At 37.0% G+C, this 22747-nt stretch overlaps 1 protein-coding gene across 2 annotated transcripts in view; it reads right to left on the minus strand.

The window, feature by feature from the left end:
- Unc5c (unc-5 netrin receptor C) overlaps positions 1-22747 on the minus strand; it is a 339268-nt gene that overhangs the window by 66560 nt on the left and 249961 nt on the right. For both annotated transcript variants that reach the window (XM_048456914.3, XM_048456915.3), the window contains exon 5: positions 3097-3277. In XM_048456914.3, the coding sequence (XP_048312871.1) occupies positions 3097-3277 (181 nt within the window). The remainder of the gene's footprint in view (positions 1-3096; positions 3278-22747) is intronic.

Here is a 22747-nt window from a genome sequence, read left to right on the forward strand (position 1 = left end):
AAACTAACTATGATATGTTTTGGAGGGGTCATATATGTGATTACAAAACAAAACTTCCACACTACTCACACATTTGTCTCTATAAATATCACGATGTTTTAAAAAAGTAGTTCAATAATTTGTGTTTATATAATTTTCTTAACAAAGCAAATTTAAACATATTATTTGCTGGTAGTTAAATCATTATGGAAAAAGTTTATGAATTTGCTTGCTGAGGTAAAGAAGATTAGCTACTGAAGAAACACAGATTTTACATTTGCAAAATATTTTGCTCCAAATTATATTTTCTAGGAAATCTATTAATCTGAAAATAAACATGACTGTATTTACAGACACGAACAAAAATATCTCCATAACAGATTTTAAATGCAGTGATTAATAATTGGAAGTACCTATGATGTTAAATATAGAAAAATGTTAAGTTGTATATTTTCAAGCCAGTAAAATGATAAAAGAGGTTATCTAATAAAAATGAATGTTAGCATTGTACACTAAATAAAAGTAACATATGTGTAGCTCTTATCTTAATGTATTACCAATGCATACAAAATACCAGTGACACCATATTGACTTCAAACATACAGTCTGTAGATGATAGGATAAAAGACAACTTCTTTGGTCTTTTCTGTGTTTTTCAAATTTTCTCTAATGGCTACACATTTATAAGCCAAAAGAGACAGTAATGAAAAAGAGGACATAAAACAGATTCAGAATAAGAAATGGTGATTACATAGGTTTCTGTGGACCGAAGAACCCAACTTATGTGCCTTGTACAACACAATTTATGAAGCCATGAAAATCTGGAGCAGTTGACAGATAGGGGTTCCCAAATCAACTTCCCCGCTAAGCTTTTTACATTCTCAGATGCCACAATGCTTTCATGTATGATGCTTACTAACATGAGAGAGTGAGATTCTGAGTTACATATACAATTACCAGTCTGTTGACATCCTAATGTCTGGTTAAAAATCAGTATCTTTTAGACATATTTTTCAGATATTAGACACATCCTTTATTTTACAGAGAAAGAGAAAAGGACTATAGGTTGAAAAAATATAGGTTAAAAAGCTGAGTAGTTGGTGATCAAGGCCTAGCTGCTTCATCTTTGGTCCTGACCCTTTTCTGAAAGTGTTTGTTATTTATGTGTGATCCTTCTTAATAACAAAGGTCTTATTACATTTGCTGGTATTGAACTCATGCTATACCTAGAAATAGATTTGCATCTATATTAAATACCTATAGAAGGCATCTTTTATAGTATGCCTTCATTAGTTATTTGCAATTGGCACATTCGATGATTGGGCCCAAATGCTTCTTTGCATTTTAAATGTTGTTAATCAAGTGTTTCAGGCGGCTTCGATTAAGATGAAAAGTACAAAACAATTTTGTGTGATTTAAGGAATACAATTGCTTACAATTCAACATAGCCATTATCTGGACTAGGAAATTAAACTCCAGAGTAATCAAAGGATTAAAAAAAAATTGAAATGCTTCTGTTCTGTAATTAAAATGGCAGTGTTAAACTATCTCTGTATAGCTTCTGGAACATCATGGTGATTTCTGTTCTTGTGGCTCCTCGTCTTGTCAGTAACATGGCCACACAATGGTTTTGTCGGAGAGGGAACAAATTAATCTCTGCTTGTCTGTCTGTCTGTATCTCTCTATCTTTCTTTATCTATCTATCTGTCTATCTATCATCTATCTATCGAAAGCATAGAGGTTTCTTTTTTGTTTGATATGAGAAACTGACATAAGATAGATCAACAGGTAAAAAAAATACACATAAAGAGATACAACACATGTTTATGCATCATGAGCACATCCTAAAGATGTAAAAAGCCACACGTGCCATGAGAACAAAACGTGTGTATGGAAGAGGACCCAAGAGTGGTAGGTTTTGAAAAGGTTACTAGGAGTTAACTGAGTAAGATCTGTACAGAACCCTAGCCCTTCCCGCTTTCTGTTCTCAGTGATAAGAATTTTATTTTCTTTTAGTCTATGAGAAGTAATTCTCCTTAGAACTTCTCTTGGATATATGCTAAAGAGGAAATTTGGGGTGCTCTCTTCTGATCTGTTCTTATTAAATTGCCTCCAAATTAAGAAAATGGTCAAAAAGCTGCAATGGTATATTCTTTGAGTCCATATGTTATCTTAATCTATCTCCTGTAGGACTCTCTGATGTAATTGTCAGGATATGCCCAGTGAACGTACCTCCTTCATAGTTCATCAGAATCCAGGCATATGACTGACCACAGAAGTAGGGAAGGACAGTTTCACTATTTTCTGAGCAGAGGCCAAGCTCGGGTTCCGTGTTCAAGAGGAAGCCTCACCTTAAATACTGGGTGTTTAGTTTTCCCTGTGATAATATGTCAATATAACTAACGTTCTGAGAATTATGTACCTGCATGGCCTAAACTTTTGGGTACAAACAGCTGACAGTTTAACTGGGGAATAACTCACCTTCTGAAATAGCTAGGGGATAGTGGAGTACCAACCGCATAAGGAGGGAAAAGCGTTGATGTCACACCAAAATGAGGGGTAGAATTGTTTGGCACTTAAAGAGAATCAATAGATTAAGAGATGAGCAAGGTGAAAGGGGCCAGAGAATGGAGTCTTCCATGTTGTGTCCCTTTGTCCCAGTTGTCTTTGTTATGACTCTATAGTTCTTTGATGGAGGCAAGAAAGCAAGTTCAGGGGTGGGGGACAATGAGTGTGCTTGTGAAATATGTTTGTTTCATCCTTCCCATGTTTCTGTTATTGTGGACCTGACCCAAGATTCAACGGAAGTATCATTGGTCTGTCTTGTGCTTTGTTTTGTCCCAAACTTAGTCAGGTCTTGTTGGTATTCATCCTCCTTGTGAAATAAAATGTCCAAGAAGCATCAGACTGTTCAGCAGGTTACTAAGGCTTACGACTTCACCACTCTTGGGATCCTTCTGGAAGTTAGTATACGTTACTGACCATGCACAAGGTTAGAAGGAACAGTAGAGAGAGTCTAAGAGAGACTGGTAGATGGAGATTCTAAAACAAAATAATATTATGAACCAGATAGAATGGCTTGACACGTGCTGGATCATGCCATGAAAGCTCACATACCATACACGATAACAGTGGCTGTGGTGCTTTTCCTCTTGGCAACAATATTTTTGGCAACACAGGTATAATTTGCTGTATCGGAGAGCCGGGCCTGCTTGATGATCAGGTTGTGATCGATAGTAATATAAAAATTCCGATCTTCTTCAGGATCAATGATGTCTTCGTTCTTTAGCCACTCCACCTAAAGATCCATGAGAAAAATTTGATAAATCCCCAACCTGGACCCCTGAATGGCTGCTGGTCCTGACCTGGGTTTTGTAGTGTGTACAACATTGTTTCATGCTATGAACCACCATCGAGCATAAGAAAGTAGCTTTCTGAGGTCATATTAAGTATCACTCACCTGCCAAACATGTTGATTCTGTCTGTATTGCATTATTCTCAAATGTCAATGAACCAGTTGGGAAATACAGTGCTCAAATTGTTTTTACTTTGCCCTGCAGGCAGGATGGAGAATGAGCACTGCCAAGCACAGAACCCAATCAAAAATAACAGGCAAAGCATTTCAAACCTAACCCAAACCTTTTGCGATTTGATTTGTTTACTCTTGGCAACTTACCTGCTGCTGCCTTACAGAAAAGAATGTAAGGCCATAAAAAAGCTCAGAAGGCTTTTCAGGCGTCATGGAGCTCTAATAAAGCAACATTCAGATGATTTACCTGCAGATGTGTTACGCTGCAACATATGGATTAAATTTCTCCGAAAACGCACAGACCTTAAAATGCAGCCAAAGACATATTTGGAGATGCCAATGAGCCCAAAGATTTGGGGGGAAGGGAAATTTCCCTACCAACCTTCAATGCAATCCAAACAGTTTCTAAATCACACTCAAATCTCTTTTTGAATAAGTACTTCCAGTATTCAAATCGTGGCTCTTAGTTTTCTTTTGGCAAGCTGACCTAAGATGTGACTGCCTATTCAACACTATGCAACGATTGTTTTGCTATGCAAATATTATTGATTTAACAACAGTGATGCTCTCCTTTCTGAATAAAAGAAGAGAAATATTCTCATGCAAACTGTCCTTCTGGAGGATAAACTATTTTTTATCCTGGCAAGATTTGTTTCCCTGTGAACCAGTTTTTCCATAAAGGAAAACAACATTGATATTTACCACAGCTAAACTTCTCTCTTGTATTAGAGTGGATGTGGACACAGGTAACCTTTAGTGGGAGGGAGTCAATATTGTTGCCATTTTCAAAACCTTAAAGAGCTTCTTCAACACCGTAAGAAGTCTAGAAATTAATCTCTAAATCTGTCCGTGAACTCGACACAGCACGATTGTAAGTTACTTCTGGAAGGCAAGGGCTATTATACTTCTCTAATCCACAGGCAAGAAGCCAGCATTAAGAGGGAAAAACAAAAAAACAACAATACCCCTGAGAAACAGGAAGTGGATGGGGGTACAGACAAGAGTCACTATTTGTAATCATGTAAATTTGCAAGCAGTTAAACATTCTTGATATTTGCACTTATGGTAGGGAGAAAGAGATTGGAATCCATTTAAGACTAGATTTTTAAATATGAATTTTTTTTAGATGCACACCACACAGGATGCCAGTAACGAACTGCAATATATTTATATGTGTGTATGTAAGGTCTCAAAACAAACTATTGGAAATCTACTTTACAATACTAATAGTTGATTTCATTATTTCTTGTTCTAGTTTTGTCCTTGAGTATCTGTCCTATGATAAAGAAAACATTCTTGCTCGCTAAAGTGGGATTGCTGATTTTTGTACTCAGAATAAGTCTTGCCTCAAGAGTTTATTCTGCTTCCCCTCCTTGAATGATAGTCTTCAGACATAGGGATTCTCTTTTTCTTGGCTGTGTCTGTGAGTTTACATGTTCTTCTAAAACTTCCCTGTCTGTTACAGTTCTGTGCATACATAGACTCTTAAGTACTAGCTGAATAAGTCCTGCGGTACAATTCTCTGAGGTTCTCGCATGGGATCATGTGGAACCTTGATCCTGAGATTATAATATTTGAATTTTCAATCTCCTTGTCTTTTTTTTCTACTTTCTCATGTTTTTCCTGCTCATTTTTCTTGGAGCACCTCCTTAAAGAACGATTCTATTCAGTCCTTCGGCCCACATCTTGCTTCTAGTTTCTCTATGTAGACTGATAATCTGTGTAACAACAGGGATTACACCCTAATCACACCTACCCTAATCACAATTGGCATAAAGAGATCCCAGGGGATATTACAAACCCCTACCTTATTTTAAGAGTTTATTACATGGAAGAAAAAATTCTGTTTACACAGTTGACAGGAGATTTTGAGAGTCTAACCTGATTGTTTGGTGTATAGTTTTTTTTTCATGCATTTAGTCACTTTTTATTCCATTGTCTCCATGAGGTAGAGCATCTAGGACCTGAGAAGCCCCTGTTTTGAAGTGATGCCCTGGGGTACTTCAGAAAGGGCACTCCCTTTCTCCCCTACTGACTGATTTGATCACAGAAGTTCTGTTTTGAGCAGTTTCCCACTTGGCTTATATATCAGCCTTTTAAGGAATGGTGGGTTATAGTATTGGAAAACAACACAGAAAAGAAGAGGAACACACTGGTAAAGGCTCTCACCACCCTGCATTTCTGTACCCTGATGTGTTACACCCTCTGTTCTAAGATCAGACTGTCCTGTGTAGACAGGTCACTGTTCTTCTGCCGTGGAACCAGGCAACAAAATCCTCCAGAACGCCATCTTGTTAGAATGTTGACTTTTTCTGTTCCCCATCTAAAGTTCATGCCTTTTGATATCAGTGTTTCCCCTGGAGTCTTCTTAAGTGGAAGGTATTATTTGGTTTCCTAAGTGGAACGAACCCTTGAACCTGTGTTTGGGTAAGTGCTTCTATTTTACACTGTTGGTCCAGATCAATTTATCTCATCTATCTTGCTTTTAATATCAGGCCATCAGGTATCATCTGATACCTACATTATTTTCGTAGTAATCTATAGGTATCAGAGTTATAGTCAGTTTATCCAGCACAGTTCTAATTATATTAATACTGATAAAGAGGAGACATCTGATTTCTTGCCTGCCTCCTCCCAATACCAGATCTACCTGCAACAATATTGTCCTCTTAGGTCACACATTCTTTGTAGAGGTTTTCAACTTTGGCTTCACATTTGTTTATGTTTCTTATACATCAGTTCAAAATGTGACACAGAAAGAAAATCTTACCCCTCCCCCCCCAATAAGGATTCTCTGACTGAAGAGTTTTACCCTCACTGTTATTTAATCTCTCCTAAGGGTTATAAGTTACTGTTAGATTACCGACTTTCAAAATGTGATCTCTGGACTGACAGTACTGTTATCACCCTAGGATCAAGATGCCCACCGCCCACACTGACCCAAGTCAGGCGTGCAAACACGAGCTCCAGAGCACCTTTGTGTACAGTGACATTCTGGAAGCATCAGTCCATATCAGTAACTTTGGTCCATATCAGTACAAGTCACCCAACTGTGGATGCAATGTCCAATTCCCCTCTCCTTTTGCCATTTTCTGTCTTCCATGTCTCTTTTCCGTAGGAGTCCTTGCTCAATAGTTCTTCATCAGGCCTTCCCATCTGTTTTACCTTACATTTTATCTTTCATTCTTCTGTATCACTTTCTCCACCTTTTGGAAGCAGAACAAGGACCTTTAGTTTTGCTGAATTACACTCTAGTTTTATCTGTGACTCCACTGTTTTAGATGACTGTTTCTTGCTTGTCCTTCATCCTTCCTTGTATGCCCTTATATAATCTAACATCACATAGAGAACAAGCAATCAGGAGATAGCTTCTAAGTTACCAGTCAGCCTATCTACTCCTATGGCTCACTTATCTGAGGGAGCTCTCTGGACTCTTACAAGGCAGCCTTGATTGGTGCTTTCTATCCCTTTATCATGCTCTTATTCAAGAGTAAATCACAGAAATTCCCTTTCTCTTAAATGGCTTAATTATTTGTCTCTCTGGAAAAATTTCCACAAACAGACAAACATATTGTTATTTTCACAACTCCAAACAAAACCCTGCCTACCTATTACCCCCTCTCTTCAGCCTCACACCTCTGCGGGTCTTCTAGGAATTCCCACAAGATTGACGCCGTTAGTTCTTCTGAACCCATCATAATTCTCTCCATGTTCGCTTTCATTGAGACTGTCCTCCATTGTGAGTGACTTTGATACTACGTGGATAGCGCTTTGGGTGTACCATACTTGCTTGGCAGCCACACTTAGCCATGTTAATCCTTATCTCCTTTCTATTTGTTTTCTCTGGACACAGCACATTCCAGGATCTGTCCTAGCTCACTCATTCACCTCAACTTTCTTGATCAGATTTGTACCACCATGGTCTTGATCTCTCCTTTGTTTCTCTTTTGTACTCAAGATTCACTTGATGAGCTCATGCCATCTGGTGCAGATCATTCTCAAACTTATTTTCAATCCAGATTCCAGTCATGATCTTTGGCCTCATATATCTGCTGTATTATCATACACTCAGTTGTCTGATAGTGCTCCTGTGAACAGACATTTTAAACCTGCCCTTTCTGCTATTTCAGTTATCCAGGCAAGGCCATGTTCAATCTGCAGCTAGCTGAAAATACTCTCTGGGTGTCTTTTGCATTTTCTCTCTCTCTCCAACCATTCACTGTCGAGCACTACGACAGTATTCTGACTTCTTCTCCTCCACTTCTTCCTGCTCCCTTCCAAATCCAAATCACCATTTTTCTCCTAGATGGCAGGAAGAATCTTGCATCTTACTTTCTAAGTTTCCTCTTTCTTCTCAAGATTTTGGGAGGCACAGGAATCTACCAAACTATGCTATACCATGTTTCCTGACTTCCAGTGACTCTATAGTTAATTCAATGTCAACTCCAATCCTTACAATGAACTACTGCGGAGCCTTATGTTGCCAAAACCACTGGCCTTTCAGAGCTTGACTTTGACTCTTCCCATGGCCTTATCTCTTGGTATGTAGGCTCTGCTGCAGAGGTTTCCATGAAAACCAATGCTCTTGGTGGCAACATACCAAATAAACTGGTGCCACTTCATCTGTGTGAGTCAGCCTTTCCTGAAATACCCAAATGCTCTATTGTCCTCACCTAACTCATGACCCTCTTCAGGCATCACATTTTCAGTCTGTCAGCTCCTGGTCAGCCTTTGAACCTTCAGCCACCATTTATTCCTATACCCTCAACCTCCCACCTTCTTTATTTTCTTCATCTACTTTACAAAATTTTTACTCATTCTGTTTCTCTAGAATATAAGCTGCATGGATTTTTGATCTAGTTTTTGGTTGCTATGTAGCCTAAGCTGGCCTTGAATACATGATCCTCTTATATGAGCACTTTTAGTGCTATAATTAAAGGCATGGGCTACCATGCCAAGCTCTGTTTTTTCTTGGTATCACTGCTGTCTCTTTCTCTTATGCTCTGAAGCTGGTCTATTGTCAATACTTAGCCAGGATTTCCTTACATATGAATGAAAACAGGACATATTGTGGAGTGAAATCTGTTACACACACTTTTAGGTTCCTGTGAGTGTTTTATTGTCAGAATTAAGACTACTTACTTTTAGTGAGGACCAGACCCTTAAATATGATTTTAATTAAGTAGATTTAGCTATGGTTATTTTTCTGCTGGAGAATGAGAATTCAAATTCCCAGCGCCCTTGAGGATAGTTGTCTTACCTCTATGTGACCTTAGAAGAGCTACATGAGATAGAAGATGAGATCCAGTTTCTCTGGGAGACTTTCAGTACACTGTTCCTATCTGAATCTATGTCTATCTTTTCTACAGTCAGTGAGTTTTTCTTCAAAAGTGAGATGTCTATGCAGTACATGTTAAATCTGTGTAACTGCTGGAGAATTTTTAATAAAGGGGGGTGTTGATTGAGTAACTTCTATAAACTTATCTAGGAATAAAATCTGCTGCAAAATAGCTTCCTAAGATACTGGGCCTGTGGTTTAGTGGTAGAGTGATTGTCTAGCATGAATGACAACCAGGACTCAGTCTCTACCCTGGTAAAATTTAAAAACAACAACAAGTAAACAAACAAAAGGAGGGCTAAGTATGTGTTTGAGTTGGTAGTATGTGTATCCAGCATGCACTAAGCCCTAAGTTTGATCACCCTGCCTATATAAACTGAGTGACCTGCAAGGGAAGTCCTTGGGCGTTGGAGCTGATGTTCAAAGTCATCTGAGGCTAGATGGTAAGTTCTCAGTCTCTGAGACACACAAAACTGTCCCATAGAGGAAAATAAGATCAATCTTGGTTTTAACTCATCTTAAAAACTCTGAGTATAGACTGTGTAGGCACTGTATCAAGTGCTGAAGAACAATAGATATGCAAGAGCCTGCTGAGAGTTCTCTATAGAAGGGAAGGTGGTATAGCCCAATTATAATAGGGCACGTTTTAAGATGAAGGGAGGTCAAGGCAAAAAAATATGGAGGAGGAACCTTGGGGTGTTGCGTGGACATCTTCACTTGCTTTTGATGATGGGATTTCAATTACTGAGAGGTAAAGGGCATTACAGTGATGGGGGTAGGTGAGGAAGAGCACATGCTTGGATACAGGCTGTAGAACTTTAGTTGATGGTACGTGGAAAGAAGAGTATGAAATGGACTCTGCGGTTTCTAATTTGGGGATCTGTGCACAGAAAAGTGTTATGGAAGACAGAAACAATCTGAGGGCCAAAATAGTGAGTTGTGGTTGATCCAATCTCATGAAGAATCCATGCAGGAGAGCATGGTGCTAGTAACGGTTTAATTACTCAAAATTCCATTCCTTTTCTTTTTTTGTAAACAGTGAGTTTGAAACACTTAAATCCTGATGGAATTTTCTTGGGTCAGCTTTATCTTAACATTAAAGTAGAAGATATTGATTTAAAAAGATATTTACAGGGCAAGTGGGCTGAAATAATATTTAATTATTATTTTTGGCTTAGACATAAAGTTATAGCAATCATAAAATCTTAAATGTATATAGAGAAAAATACATGAAAGTAGTTCTATGTATCATTTAAAATGACTATCTGAGTCAGCAAGAGAAATCAATATGCAAGAGCTATAACATCTAATTTTAAAAAATATGCATCATGTGCTAGCTCAAGAATCAGCAGTGCCAGAGAAAATGACTCCTCCATTTTAAAGTAATTCCTTGAATATATTATAAATAAAATTATTTAAAAGTCCCAGGAGCTTTCATTGTGCTAGATTTTTATCATATTGAATGGTAATTAATTATATTTTCCAATGTTATTTATTCATAATACAATCTTGGTTAGTCAAATTTCAATACCTGCTCTGGCTTCTAATTCTTTTCATATTTTGGTTATTCCAACAATTTTTTTCTTTTATATTCCACCTCTTCCACTTGGTCAAATGATTTATACAACAGTGAGCTCTTTCTGAGTTTGTAGTTATCTTTAACTGTGTATTAAACACTCAAGAAGACAGAAAAATAGGTTTATGTTCAGAAAGCAATAAAAGGTTTCTGCCATCAACTGTAACTTGGCATGGCTGCAGTGATGCCCCCCACCCTTCGGCTTTTGTTCTTGGGTTCAATAAGTGCAGTCTTTGCTGTCATCTAGAGACATATTTGATGTCATTTTCTCGAGGGTTTAAAAAGTGTGGAGTTTTATTAAAGGTGAATTGAATAGCTAGAAAGCAATAACAGAATGTTGTGTTTGCATGTTCTGCTGTTATGTTTGATTTGAATCATCCCCCGTGTAGTCGAGAATCTTCCTTTAAAAGGCATTTCCTAAAGTCTCAAAGACCAGGATTTAACTGATTGAGTTCAAAGCTCAACTTGGTCATTTTAGGTCATGTGTATCTACTCTGGGTTGGTTTCTCAACTATACAACTTTTGGTGCTTATATATAAAATGAGAATAATTGTAGGTCACACTAAATTTACAAGGATTTGGGGGTCAAATACTCTATGCCTAACATATAATGCATACTTTAAAATTATCATTAATATTTAATTAAGAATACACTAAAGGAGGTGAGAATGAGACAAAAGTAAAGAACTCAAAATAACGAAATAATATTAATCTGAAATGCTTGAGACATGTTAACTCCTGAGTTCTTTTATCCTTCCGTGAGATTTATCCTCTTTCAAGTCACCTCCACTCATTGCATCTTAAATGATAATCTAACACTAAGTAAGCAGTGAATAGACAAATAGATGTTTGGCATATGTTAAAATGCAGCATTAAATTAACTTGTATAAATGCTTTCTATTCCTGTTACAAGATGCCATCATTGCATCATTTTCTAAAAGCATATGTAGAATGTATTTTTAATTGATACTTTATCAATATTAAATCTGATGTTTATTTCTACTTTGGTAATAAACATAAGAAACATGATAAATATAAACACTCAGACATATACATATATATGAGTTATTTGTCATTGTATGTATTTCGAATTGTTCCTCAACACTTGTTCTTTGTGACATCACTCTCCTTACCCTATCTCCAATGGAATGACACTTATCTCAGGATCTCTATCACTTTAATTCAGACTTCAGGGATGAAATTTTCTTCTAGTCACTTCCAGATGAAAGACGGTTAAAAATATTTTCAATGGGTACATTTAAAAAAAAAAGTCAAGCGTCATCCCGTTATGATCTATCCTAAGAAAACTGCCTCTTTGCACACACACACACACACAGGAACTGAAATTCATAATGTTAGATCTGGACATCCTGTGGTTTGTGATATTCTTGCTCTGCGGCAAGTATGCTGAGTGAGAACATGATACAGTTCTGCAAAGAAAAATCTTACATTGTGAATCCCGTTTCAACATTCAATCAAAGAACAGCAAACAAAATTACGCTCCTACAGTTCTAGCTGAAAACATCAGCAAATAGGGAAGAGAAGACATTTATCCAGAGAAATAACCTGAAGGTTTATGTACCATCCAAAATCCATCTGCAATTCCAGGTTGCTAAGATTTTACCCCCCAGAAACTGTAGCCACTGGTGATTCATATTATTTTCCTGCTTAGACCTTCTGAGCCTCTCCATCACCAGCAAGGCATTCAATATTTCTATAGCTCTCCACTTAATCTGATGTGTCTTTCCTGTTCAACAGTCATGCATCAGCCCCTTTAATCTTATAAAAGTTACAATACTGTTGGTCCCCATCTATTCACTTGTTCACACAATCTTCAGATGCCAGCTCTCTGGAGTAATGTCCATCGTTCTACTCAGATTTTTCTTTCAAGGACAACCAGTGGTCCTAAGTTCAATGCAGAGGAAACTTCTCTTATTGACCTTGCTATGGCAAGTAACTGCCCTAGGTGTGCCTTGGAAAATGCGGCCTCTTAAGTTTTACATGTTGCTAGGCATCCATTTCATGGTCCCGTTTTATCCCCTCTCTCTTTTACATCAGTGGTTCTGAACTTTGTGCTCCAGAATTGTACAAGAGCCTTTTATAGTATCTTTGTGCCTAGAGCCTCTGAAAAGACTCTGATTTTACTGTTTTGAGGACTCTCAAATCTCCACAGACACCCCACTGCAACTGTGCCTGAGACCCGAAGGCTTCTGTGCACTGGATGACTATATCCTTACTTCATTTATGGCTTGTAATTTCCAAGCCATCAGCAGCAGCTCCAAGTTTTGTTAAGTTATGTCTATATTTCCAATTCTAGATAATCCCATCTAGATGTTCAACAAATATGAAAAGCATAACAAATACAGGATCAATCACAATCTCTTTTCACATTGATCTCTCTTTCAACTTGATAGCTGTTTGTTTTAAAATAATGGACTCAGGAGTAGACTTCTACATTCTAAGATTTTTCCTTATTTAGGAAAATATCTGCAGATAGTAATTATATGCAGTGCCATAAAATACCCTCACTATACTTTTAAAAACCCAGTAAAACAATTCAACACCTTTCAAATAAATTTTCCCAAGAAATTCTTTTGTCTAGATTTGATCTGATTTGCTTATGGGAATCAGTCAAATAAGGCCACATAGAATTTGCGCAATTTTAAGCAGTCAAATTTCAAAACGAAATTATTTTCTTATGAGGGGAACAAAATGCAAGAATCAAACAGACTGGCCAGTAATCTTTACTTCTATAAAATGAAGGACTACTTAGAGGTTGCAGGAACATTTATTAAGATAACAGAGTGAATGTATATGGAATCAGGAGCTAGTCAACAGTCTTAATGGCTTTTCCTCTGGTACTAAACTCAACTCAGAGGCTACAGTCAAAATAGGGTATTTTAAGTGTTTTTGTTAAAAATTATGTATCTTTAGCTGGGTGATAGTAGTGCATGCCTTTAATCCCAGCACTCGGGAAGCAGAGGCAAGTGGATCTCTGTAAGTTTGAGGCCAGCCTATTTTACAAGTGCTACTTCCAGGATAGGCTCTAAACCTTTTCTCTAAAAACCAAAATAAATAAATAAATAAATAAATAAATAATGTATCTTTAAATTTTTTAATACATTATCAGGAAAGTAAACATTTTGGAAATATATGGCTTTTACTTTACCATTGTAGGAAATTCCATGAATACTGGCTTCCAAATCCTCACACTGAAGGTCAGTGAGATGGTTCAGTAGTTAAGGGAGCTTTTCTTCACACCCAATGATGAGTTTGATCTCTGGGACCCACATGTTGGAAAAAGAGAGTTGAGGACTGAAAATTGTCCTCAGATCTCCACCCACAGACTGCTCCTGGGCATGCCCCAAACCAAATAAATAAATGTAACTTGAAAATCTTCTGTTAGTCATCTGTCCTGGTGATGGACATGTCCATAGTTCACAGCCACAATTTCTTGCAGCATTTGTCCAGAAGAGATGTTGCAATTCTAGCATTTGTGCATAAGGGTAAGTTCCCAGGTCTTACTGTAGGAGGATCATATGCTTAAGAATTTCCCCGGTACTGTCATCACCCAGTTCAATAGATTTGCCATGGAATTCTCCAAACACTAAAATGATTTTAGGAATGAAGATAAGTGATCCTCAACTTGATTATGCAATCCAAGATTAAGGCATACTATCCCCCTTGTGTGTTCCTAGCAAAGATGTATAAAACTGCCAACTTAAATTGTATGGTTTGATTTGAGAAACAACATTTGTGGTTTTTAGATGCATGGTTTTATAGTTTAATGATTACTGGTATTTCATAAAGGTCAGTAGTTCTGGCTGTATTGTTAGAGGAAGCAAGATTTTGTACTAAACTACACTGTTCAGTGGTCCAGGCTTCTGTTGGTTTTTGGGAGGCCACTCCACCATTTTATAACCCTCAAATTTTAAACATTGTCTATTACCATCTCCCTAAATACTTTATATTTGATTTTTTAAAGTTATACCATGGACAAAGACAGAAAAATCTATATGATTTTCAATAACTTAACTTTTTAGAGCTTATAACTTCTGTAGGATAAATTATGATTGACAACTCATTTGTCCACTTTCAGTCACCCCCTCATTTTCCTAACCAAATATCACAGTAGTTATACTATCTAATACTGACCCCAAATAATGTTCTTAAAGCTGAAGCTGGGTGTGTATAAAATGGGGAGTTATTTAAGTATGATTGTCATTCAAACATTATTCCTAATAGTGTTTCATGATTTTATGTTAAAACTTCTACTACAAATATAACTATGTCATGTTTTACCACTGAATAATCAAACTCAAATATTTGTAGGTTTCGAAAAAAAAATTAGCGAAATCAGCAAAATCTCTTCCTTAGTTTTTTATTCTTCTCAATTCCCTGAGCAAAAAGGAAATATGTCAGCATGATTCACATATGATCTTTTATGGAGTTTTTTGATTCACAATACAGAAATTGAGATTTTTGTTTTGTTTAATTATAATGAGTGCATTTAAGTGTGTGGAACTTAAATTTTAAAGCATCAGCCTCTATAGCAAAAAAAGTATAAAAAAAAGTGGATAAAAGTAAAATAAAAATTACAGAAAAATCCAAGTGGGATAATATATTGTAAAACCTCAATAATACATTCTCCAGAATTGTACCCGATGAGATTTTTTAGATGATAATTTTACATAGTATAATACTGTTGAATGTTGAATATATAAATATATAAATCATATTTACTAGGAAATATAAACTTTGAATTGTAAACAAATCCACAAGCTTTACTTTAGTACATTCTGTGACCGTGTGAAAAGAAAATAAGTGGATTTCATAAGTCTTTTCTTTATATGTGCAGTGCCAACCCAAGAATGGAGACATTGCTTATAGTACTAAATAACTTGGATACAACTTCTTTCTCTACAGTCTTACAAAATGTGGACTGTGAATGCCAATACAATTGGAATGGAAATAACCTTAATTTTCCACTAACCAGAAGTCTTTGAAGTTTACTTTCATAGAAAGAGATAAACAGAGATTTTACCAAGCTGGAATATCAAGGTAGTTTGTGAATATTCAAAATCCTTTCACTCAGGTACCAAGGCTGAATTAGTACATTCTTTTATTTCAATGAAGCTAAATTGCTTTTTGAGAGTTTTAAATACCTCTATACAAAATGTATTTATTTTGATATATTAGAGATAAATATATAACATAACTACATTTTTTACCAATGGGGAATGTGATTATTTGTAATGAAAAGATGACTTAAATTCTGTGTAGAGGCCCTTCTCATTTTTTGGAAGGTATTCAGAACCTCAATGGCCAGTGACACCTTGTACCCTTTTAACACAAAACTTGCTGACCCTGAGATTGATTAATCATATATGTCAATAGAAGAAGCCAAGCACCTTATACTTTTCTATTTTCCTGTCCTGTGAAAGACAGATGTGTTGTGTCTAATTATTCACTGATTGGTATCGGGAGAAACATTAACATAATTGGCACATTTGTCCTAATTAACCACAGAAACTGCCACATGTCATCCAAGATGAAAAAGTGACTCCAGCAACCATTATGTAGAAAAATTCACATCTATCAGAAAGGTTATATTGTTAATAGCAAATTGGGGACCACTGTGCCAGAACACTGCACTAGAAAACAGCACAACAGAACTCTGAAGCGTGTGTACATCAATGAGAGTGGGGATTTGGTAGAGAATCGTATATAGGTACATTAATCAAACAAATGGGAAAAGCAATTATTGGGCAATTATCAAATGCACACTCAGCCAAGCTAAGCTTCTCAAAGGTGCATTTGAGAGCCTCTGGGAGTCTGCCAAGTTTCACTACTGGTTTACAAGTGACAAGTCTGAAGTATTCTTCTTCTTATTATTATTAATTCATTAGATTGTTTCACCTTAGAATATGATAGATTTTAGAAAATGTGAGAAGTTTTTACAAGTTATAGTAATCACAATGTATACAGAACTTGTTAAGTCAGTATTTAAGGGTTGGACATTGCTGTCAGCTTTTCCAGATATTTCTCAGGGAAAGGCTTCAGTTTGAGCCATACTTGCAGACTGCTCAAAATGCAGATGCTGATGAAGTAGTTCTGTATAGGGTGGGAGTGCCTAAAATTCTACCTAAGAAACTCTAAGACTGTGTCCACATGGAACAGCTATCCACTGCATCCTGAGGAAGAAGCCTTGACAATTCTAAAAGACATCTCTAGGGAACTAACATACTGTATAGCCCCTTAAGTGGTGTTTGGCTCCACCTGCACACAGGTTTGAAGTTGCAGGATTCTTTTATTTCTTTTTTTGCTTGCTCCATTGGCAATAGATATCTTACTGTCCCTTTTGAATATCTCAAATAACCAAGAAAGCATTTCAACAGTAGTAGGTCAAATTAGTTATTCAGTTATATGCTTCTCAGATCTGCAATAAAATAAACATTCATCTGCTTCTTTCTTGATGGCCATTATTCAATATTCTTTATGCCTTTTAGCAGGGCTGTGAAAACAAAGGTGTTTTCTGTGTTCTCAGAAATGTTAGTGTTCAAGCGAGCTGAAATTCTATCTTTAGGCAATTGTAAAAATAAAATGGGCAAAGAATTAAAAAATTCAAAAGGAAACTACAGTGACATTTTGCTCAGTTATTGTAACTTCTGCAGTATGAAGGAATTTGCCAAGAACGGGAATTTGTTTTCCTCCCTTAATTGCACATATGTCTGGCTCATTGCTTTTGAGAGCTGAACGTACACAGACCATATTGTGGAGGCGAGCTAGCCTTCAATTCTGTAAACTTCTAAAACTGAAGTTAAAGCAAGGAGATAAAAGCAAATGGACAAAGAACTTAAAGTAATAAAGTTTAATTGAGAAATAAAATTAAAAACCAGAAAAATGTCCCTAAGCTGAATGACTATGTATGACACCACAACACAAGAGAACAAATAAGCCCTAAATTGTGTTTGAAAGGCTGAATTTTTGACAATAAAAGGGCTATAAATAGACAAACCCATTGATGAACTACTAGTCTATTACTACTTTTTCTAAGGGTTTGACTTCTGGATAAGCAATTCCTATCCTTTCTTTTCTTTATTTTTTAACCAATGGAAAGTATTCAAGACTATGCTGTTTGACCATCATCAGGAAATGCAAACCTTCTGTTCTCTAGAGATGTCTTTTCCCATCCACACTGAGGTAAGTACAGACTGTAGGCATATGGAGTGTCTCTGAAATCCCAAAGCAGGGGAGTGATCAAAGAAAACAAGCTAACTTCATTTTCAACAAGTAAGGGTCTTTAAAATAAAAGGCCCCTCTGCCCTGTTATTATTGAGTCTCTTCAGGGCTTGGCTCTTGGCACTGACGGTATTTGGTGTAGACACAGATTCTAGTGACCACTTGTTACAGGTCGTCTACAAGGAGCTCCTTCTAAAAGGTCTGCTGAAGGTGGGCATTGAAGATTTCATCTTCTCAAGACAGAACAAGTAATTTACACATTTTCTTCATTTTGGAAAGTCATATTTAAATGGCATGCTCGGAAAAATATATGTTCTGGTTTTCACACTTTTCTTCTTATCTTTTACTTTCACTTTAGAATAAGCAGCTATGCTCTTTTGTTTGGACATTGATGAGAGCCAAGCATGAACCCTAGGTAGTGTTCTCGCCCCTATTCTTATACTCTGAAAAGCTATTTTCCAGGTAGTAGTAAGACTGACCTTTTAAAGTCACGTATCAGGTTGTGAAAATGTCTCATTTAAAATCCTTGGTGATGTCCCACACAGGGAAAGGTGGTTCTGAGTGACTTGTCATGACCAGAGTCCCTGAACTCTTTCCCTGACACCGAATGTCTTCCTGTTGCTGACTCTCAGATGAGAGCATCCTTCTTTTGAAAACGTCAGCTCCTGAGGGTATTTATGCCACTGCCTCTGCTGCCTGGAGCTTTCTGACCCAATTCTTTTAAAGACTGGCTCCTTCCTGTCTCCTATATCTTAGTGCAAATTTTTCTCTTCAGAGAAACTTTTCTTGAACCCTCTCAACCCCCTGTAAACACCTCATTGGACCTTGTGTTTTGGTTTCCTCTCTCACACAGCTGACCTTGCCTTATTACCCTAAACAGCTAAAGCTGTCGTTACCTGGAAATGCCTTCTTCTTGATTTCCCTCTTCAGAACAATCATAAGAATACTGGATGCACAGTGAGTCTACAGGAAATATTTTTTGAATCAACAGATCGATGATAGAAGATATCATATGCATTTTTCATCTATAGCCTCTAAGGAACCACTATGCATGTTTGCAAATTGAACCTGAAATCTGTAGCTGGTAAGACAATGTCTTTTATAGCTTACACTTGTTGTGTAAATTGATGTGTTGAATGTTAATTTTGTCATTAATTTACATTTACACAGGCTTGTGTTGAGCTCAGTGTATTAAGTATTAGACACAGATTAGGAGAAAAATACCATAAAGGTGTAACAGCAGAAAATGTCCTTGGAGCAATGCAAGGCTTAAATGACCAGTAGGAAGATATAAGACTTTTGAAAACCTGTTTCTAATTCTCCATGCTGTAATATACAACAGAGGAAAAAATTCCACCAAACATTAAAGGTACTGGAGCAAGGTTCCTGGTCAAACGAGAACTCTCAGAGCCTCTCTTACCTGCAAAGAACGTGACACATTTCTTGGTAAACAATGCACCTGGCAGAAAATTCATTGCCATGAATTCTGAGAGGTAGCATGGTTCATGAGGTATTCCTCAATGGCTGTATTAAGAAGCAATTAGACTGAAAGCCACCTGATGATGCACTTTGGTAGCTCTTTTAGCTGTTAGTAGGTTTTGGTCTTGTCAGTATCTACTTACAAAAAAAAATCTGCTTCCTATTTATCATGATGAAACTCGGCAAAACAATGCATTCTTTCACACCTCACCCCATATTTTCTCACCGCTAATTAGAGATGAAAATGTTGATAAATAAGAAGACAATTTTTGAGCTCAACGAGGTCAATAAGTTGAACACTCTGCCCCATTCCTCCAATTAAGTTCCTATGAGAAATAGCTCAATTATAATTAGGGAAGCAATTATCCCCTTGTTAAAGGTGAAACAAATCACAGGTTTTAGTGAAATTTTCTGGTTTGTCCCTTCTACCATGCCAAAAAGCCTTGTATCCATTGATGGTTTGAAGCAATGATCCCAGAAGGAATCATGTGATGAGACAAAGCACCTCAGGCTTGCTGTGTGATAGCAACATTTTCTAGGCATGAGCTTAAACGAGCAGAGAGGGATTAGTTTCATAGAGAGCTGCTATTATGCCTTGGGAACAGCCCAGCACCAACTCTATAGCATATTAATTTTCCTGCTTCTTTAGAGAGATAAGAGAGAGATTTGTTATTGAAATGGAGTCTAATACCATCAGAAAGTGGAAGAAAGAATCATTTCTGGATTGATCCTAGCAACGGGCTATGAAAATACCACACAATGTTTCATGAAATATGAAAATACCCAACAGTATTTCTGGTATTGTTTTTTCTTTCTTTCAATTTGTCTATTTCATCATTGCAGTGAGATTATTATGAGTATCTCCTGTGGTCTTTTGCTTTAAGTATCCAGGTCCTGGTGAGTTCGAATCCTGCTCTGATGGTTCAGATTAAAGGATCACATCACCTCACAAGGAGTTCTCTAAATGGGGTTATATCTCCATTGGTAAAAGGTATCATTCTTCTAGAAATTTCTATTTCCTGAAAGGTACCTCTTTATTATATTCAATATGCCTTCTTTTTCTTAAAATTAGGTTTTATTTACTTTGAGAATCTATTGTGACCTCTAATTAGCTGTCATTAGAGATAAAATAAGCACCAAAGATTGTACTCCTTATCTCTTCATAGTATAATAAGATAGAAGAGTAAATAGATGAATTTCCACACAATTATAAAACCGGAGTATGTGGAAACTGCCATTTATCCAGCCACACCTTTACTCACACCACGTGTTAAATGCTAAATCAGCTCTGAATATGTTGCCAAATAGCTGAGTGTCCCTTAGCCATTCATTCTCACCATGCATTAGCAGCTGATGGTATTATGTCCAATACAGTCCAAGGTTCTTGGGACTCTGTGCCTATGCTAAGGAAGCTGTGCAGTTATTAAATATTTTTTAAAACACCCCTAGTTAAACAGGCAGAATGTTGAAAGGAAGAGTGTAGAAAGGAGATTAGAGGAAGAAATGTTTAGGTCTAGAGTTCTGAAACCCCAGTGTTTTGTTCCTGGGATTGAAACATCTTACTTATTTAACGATTTAGGGATCAGTACCAGAAGGCACTCAAAGTCATTGTCCCCTCCTGGGTGAATGAACTATAAGTAAGCGTTGGCTGATCCTTCCTTTACTTGAGACTTACATTTTTCCCCCTTGGGTTCTAAAAAAAAAAAAATAAGAAAAAAAAATAAAAGAGAGGGAGAGAGAGAGAGAGAGAGAGAGAGAGAGAGAGAGAGAGAGAGAGAGAGAGAGACTTAAGAAGAAGAGTGACCTCTGCTCAAATTTCCTCCTTGGGAGAAAATCCAAGGGTTGTTGGATTGTTGGACCAAGAGGACCAGATGAAAGACAGTAACTAATGCTAGAGTGAAGTGAGGACAGCAGAACTCCATGACATTTCCAGTACCATGGTTTGAATGTGAGACGTTCCCTATAGGCTCATGTGTTTGAGTACTTGCCCCCCACCCACACACTGACAGTTCTATTTTGAAATGTCATGGTACTTTTCAGAGGTGGAGGCTCGCTGGAGGAAGTGGGTGACTGGGGCAGAGGTGTAGGGTTTGCCGTTCGTGGAGTGGATGGGCACTGGGGTTTGTAATCCCCACTTGACTTCCTGTTCTTTCTTCTGACTGTAGCTTCAATGCGAATCACTGTCTCCTGCTTCTGCTGAAATGCCTTCCCCATTGTATTTGACTGTATTTCCTTAAATTGTGAGCAGCCGGTGACTTGATTAGCATTAGCAAAAGGCAAAGTCCTGTTTTAAATTATATATATCTGTAGCACTAATGGTTTTCAAGCAAACCAATGACTTTAGAAAATAGAGGGTATCATGGAGATTCTCCAGTAAAAGTTCTTCCTCCATGTATCCCAGAGTGCTTAGCGTGAGCAAAGTTTAGTGACTATAATATTGAGTTCAATCTTCCAGGAGTTAATAACACATTATACTAATATAAATAATGGTTGATAGTTCTCTATGGCTTTAAATAGGTTTAAGTAGTTTTCATGCACTGTTATTAAATATCACAAACACATAGTGTATAAATAGTATTATCTTTCTTACATGACTGAAAGCTCTGGATCAAAAGGTTTAAATATCATGCCTAAAGTGAGAGGGTAAACCATGATCATGCTTGGATTCAAACCTGGACTTTTGCAAGGAAATCAGTTGCTGATTCATAGAACAGACTACAGGATGCCCAAATGGAGGAAACCCACTCTTGTCACTGGAGCAACACCTATGACATCATATGCATGAATGCAGTGTGTTCATAACTGAGGCTAGACTCTTATAAAGATGTGTGGTTTAGAGAGCTAAAATAAAATTACACCTTCCTAATAACCTGCAAAGAATGTGCCTTCCTTCATGAAGCTATCCACATGCATGTAAACCAAAGATCACCTGACTTGACCAGCCAAGTGTTCACTGAACAGTCACTGTCTGATTTTTTCTCAGAAGCAGTGGCTTTGAATGGCAACAAAGCAAAGCACTCAGGTATCTAGGATACCACCTTAGGGCTCATCTAATGATCATAAAACACAGACATTTTACCTGCTGGTTTTATATTAAGATCAGCAACTTATTTTATGCCACATTTATGCCTTCAAAACCCTTAAACAAATAAATGAAAATAAAATACTGAATGCATCTTTACCAGAACTAAAATGATCAAATAATCTTTTAGCTCCCAAGCTATCTTTCATCCCATTATTTTTACATTTTTTCTCTTGCTCTTGAGCACACAGCTGCTGGAAAGTGTCATGTTAAGACATCCACTGGCTTTCTGATCTTGGTGATTTTAATGGTGTTAAAAAGAATCTACACAGGAATTTATTAGCCGGCTTTTAAGCATGTACGTTTGATCTCTCTTCCGAATGAAAAAAATAGAAAGAAAAAGTAATATGTATTAAATATAGTTCTCTGAATGTCAAATGGGTATATGATTTTTGAGCTTGCCAAATGTTAATTAGACTCTTCCCCAGTGATGATGCACATAAAATTCATAGCCAATTAGTTTGAAGTCATGAATCTTCACTCCTTGACAAAGTGAACTACTTTGTTGAGATGGAAAAAAAA

This window comes from Myodes glareolus, chromosome 17, assembly GCF_982192425.1.
Source record: "Myodes glareolus chromosome 17, mMyoGla1.1, whole genome shotgun sequence".
Taxonomy (NCBI): Eukaryota; Metazoa; Chordata; class Mammalia; order Rodentia; family Cricetidae; genus Myodes; species Myodes glareolus.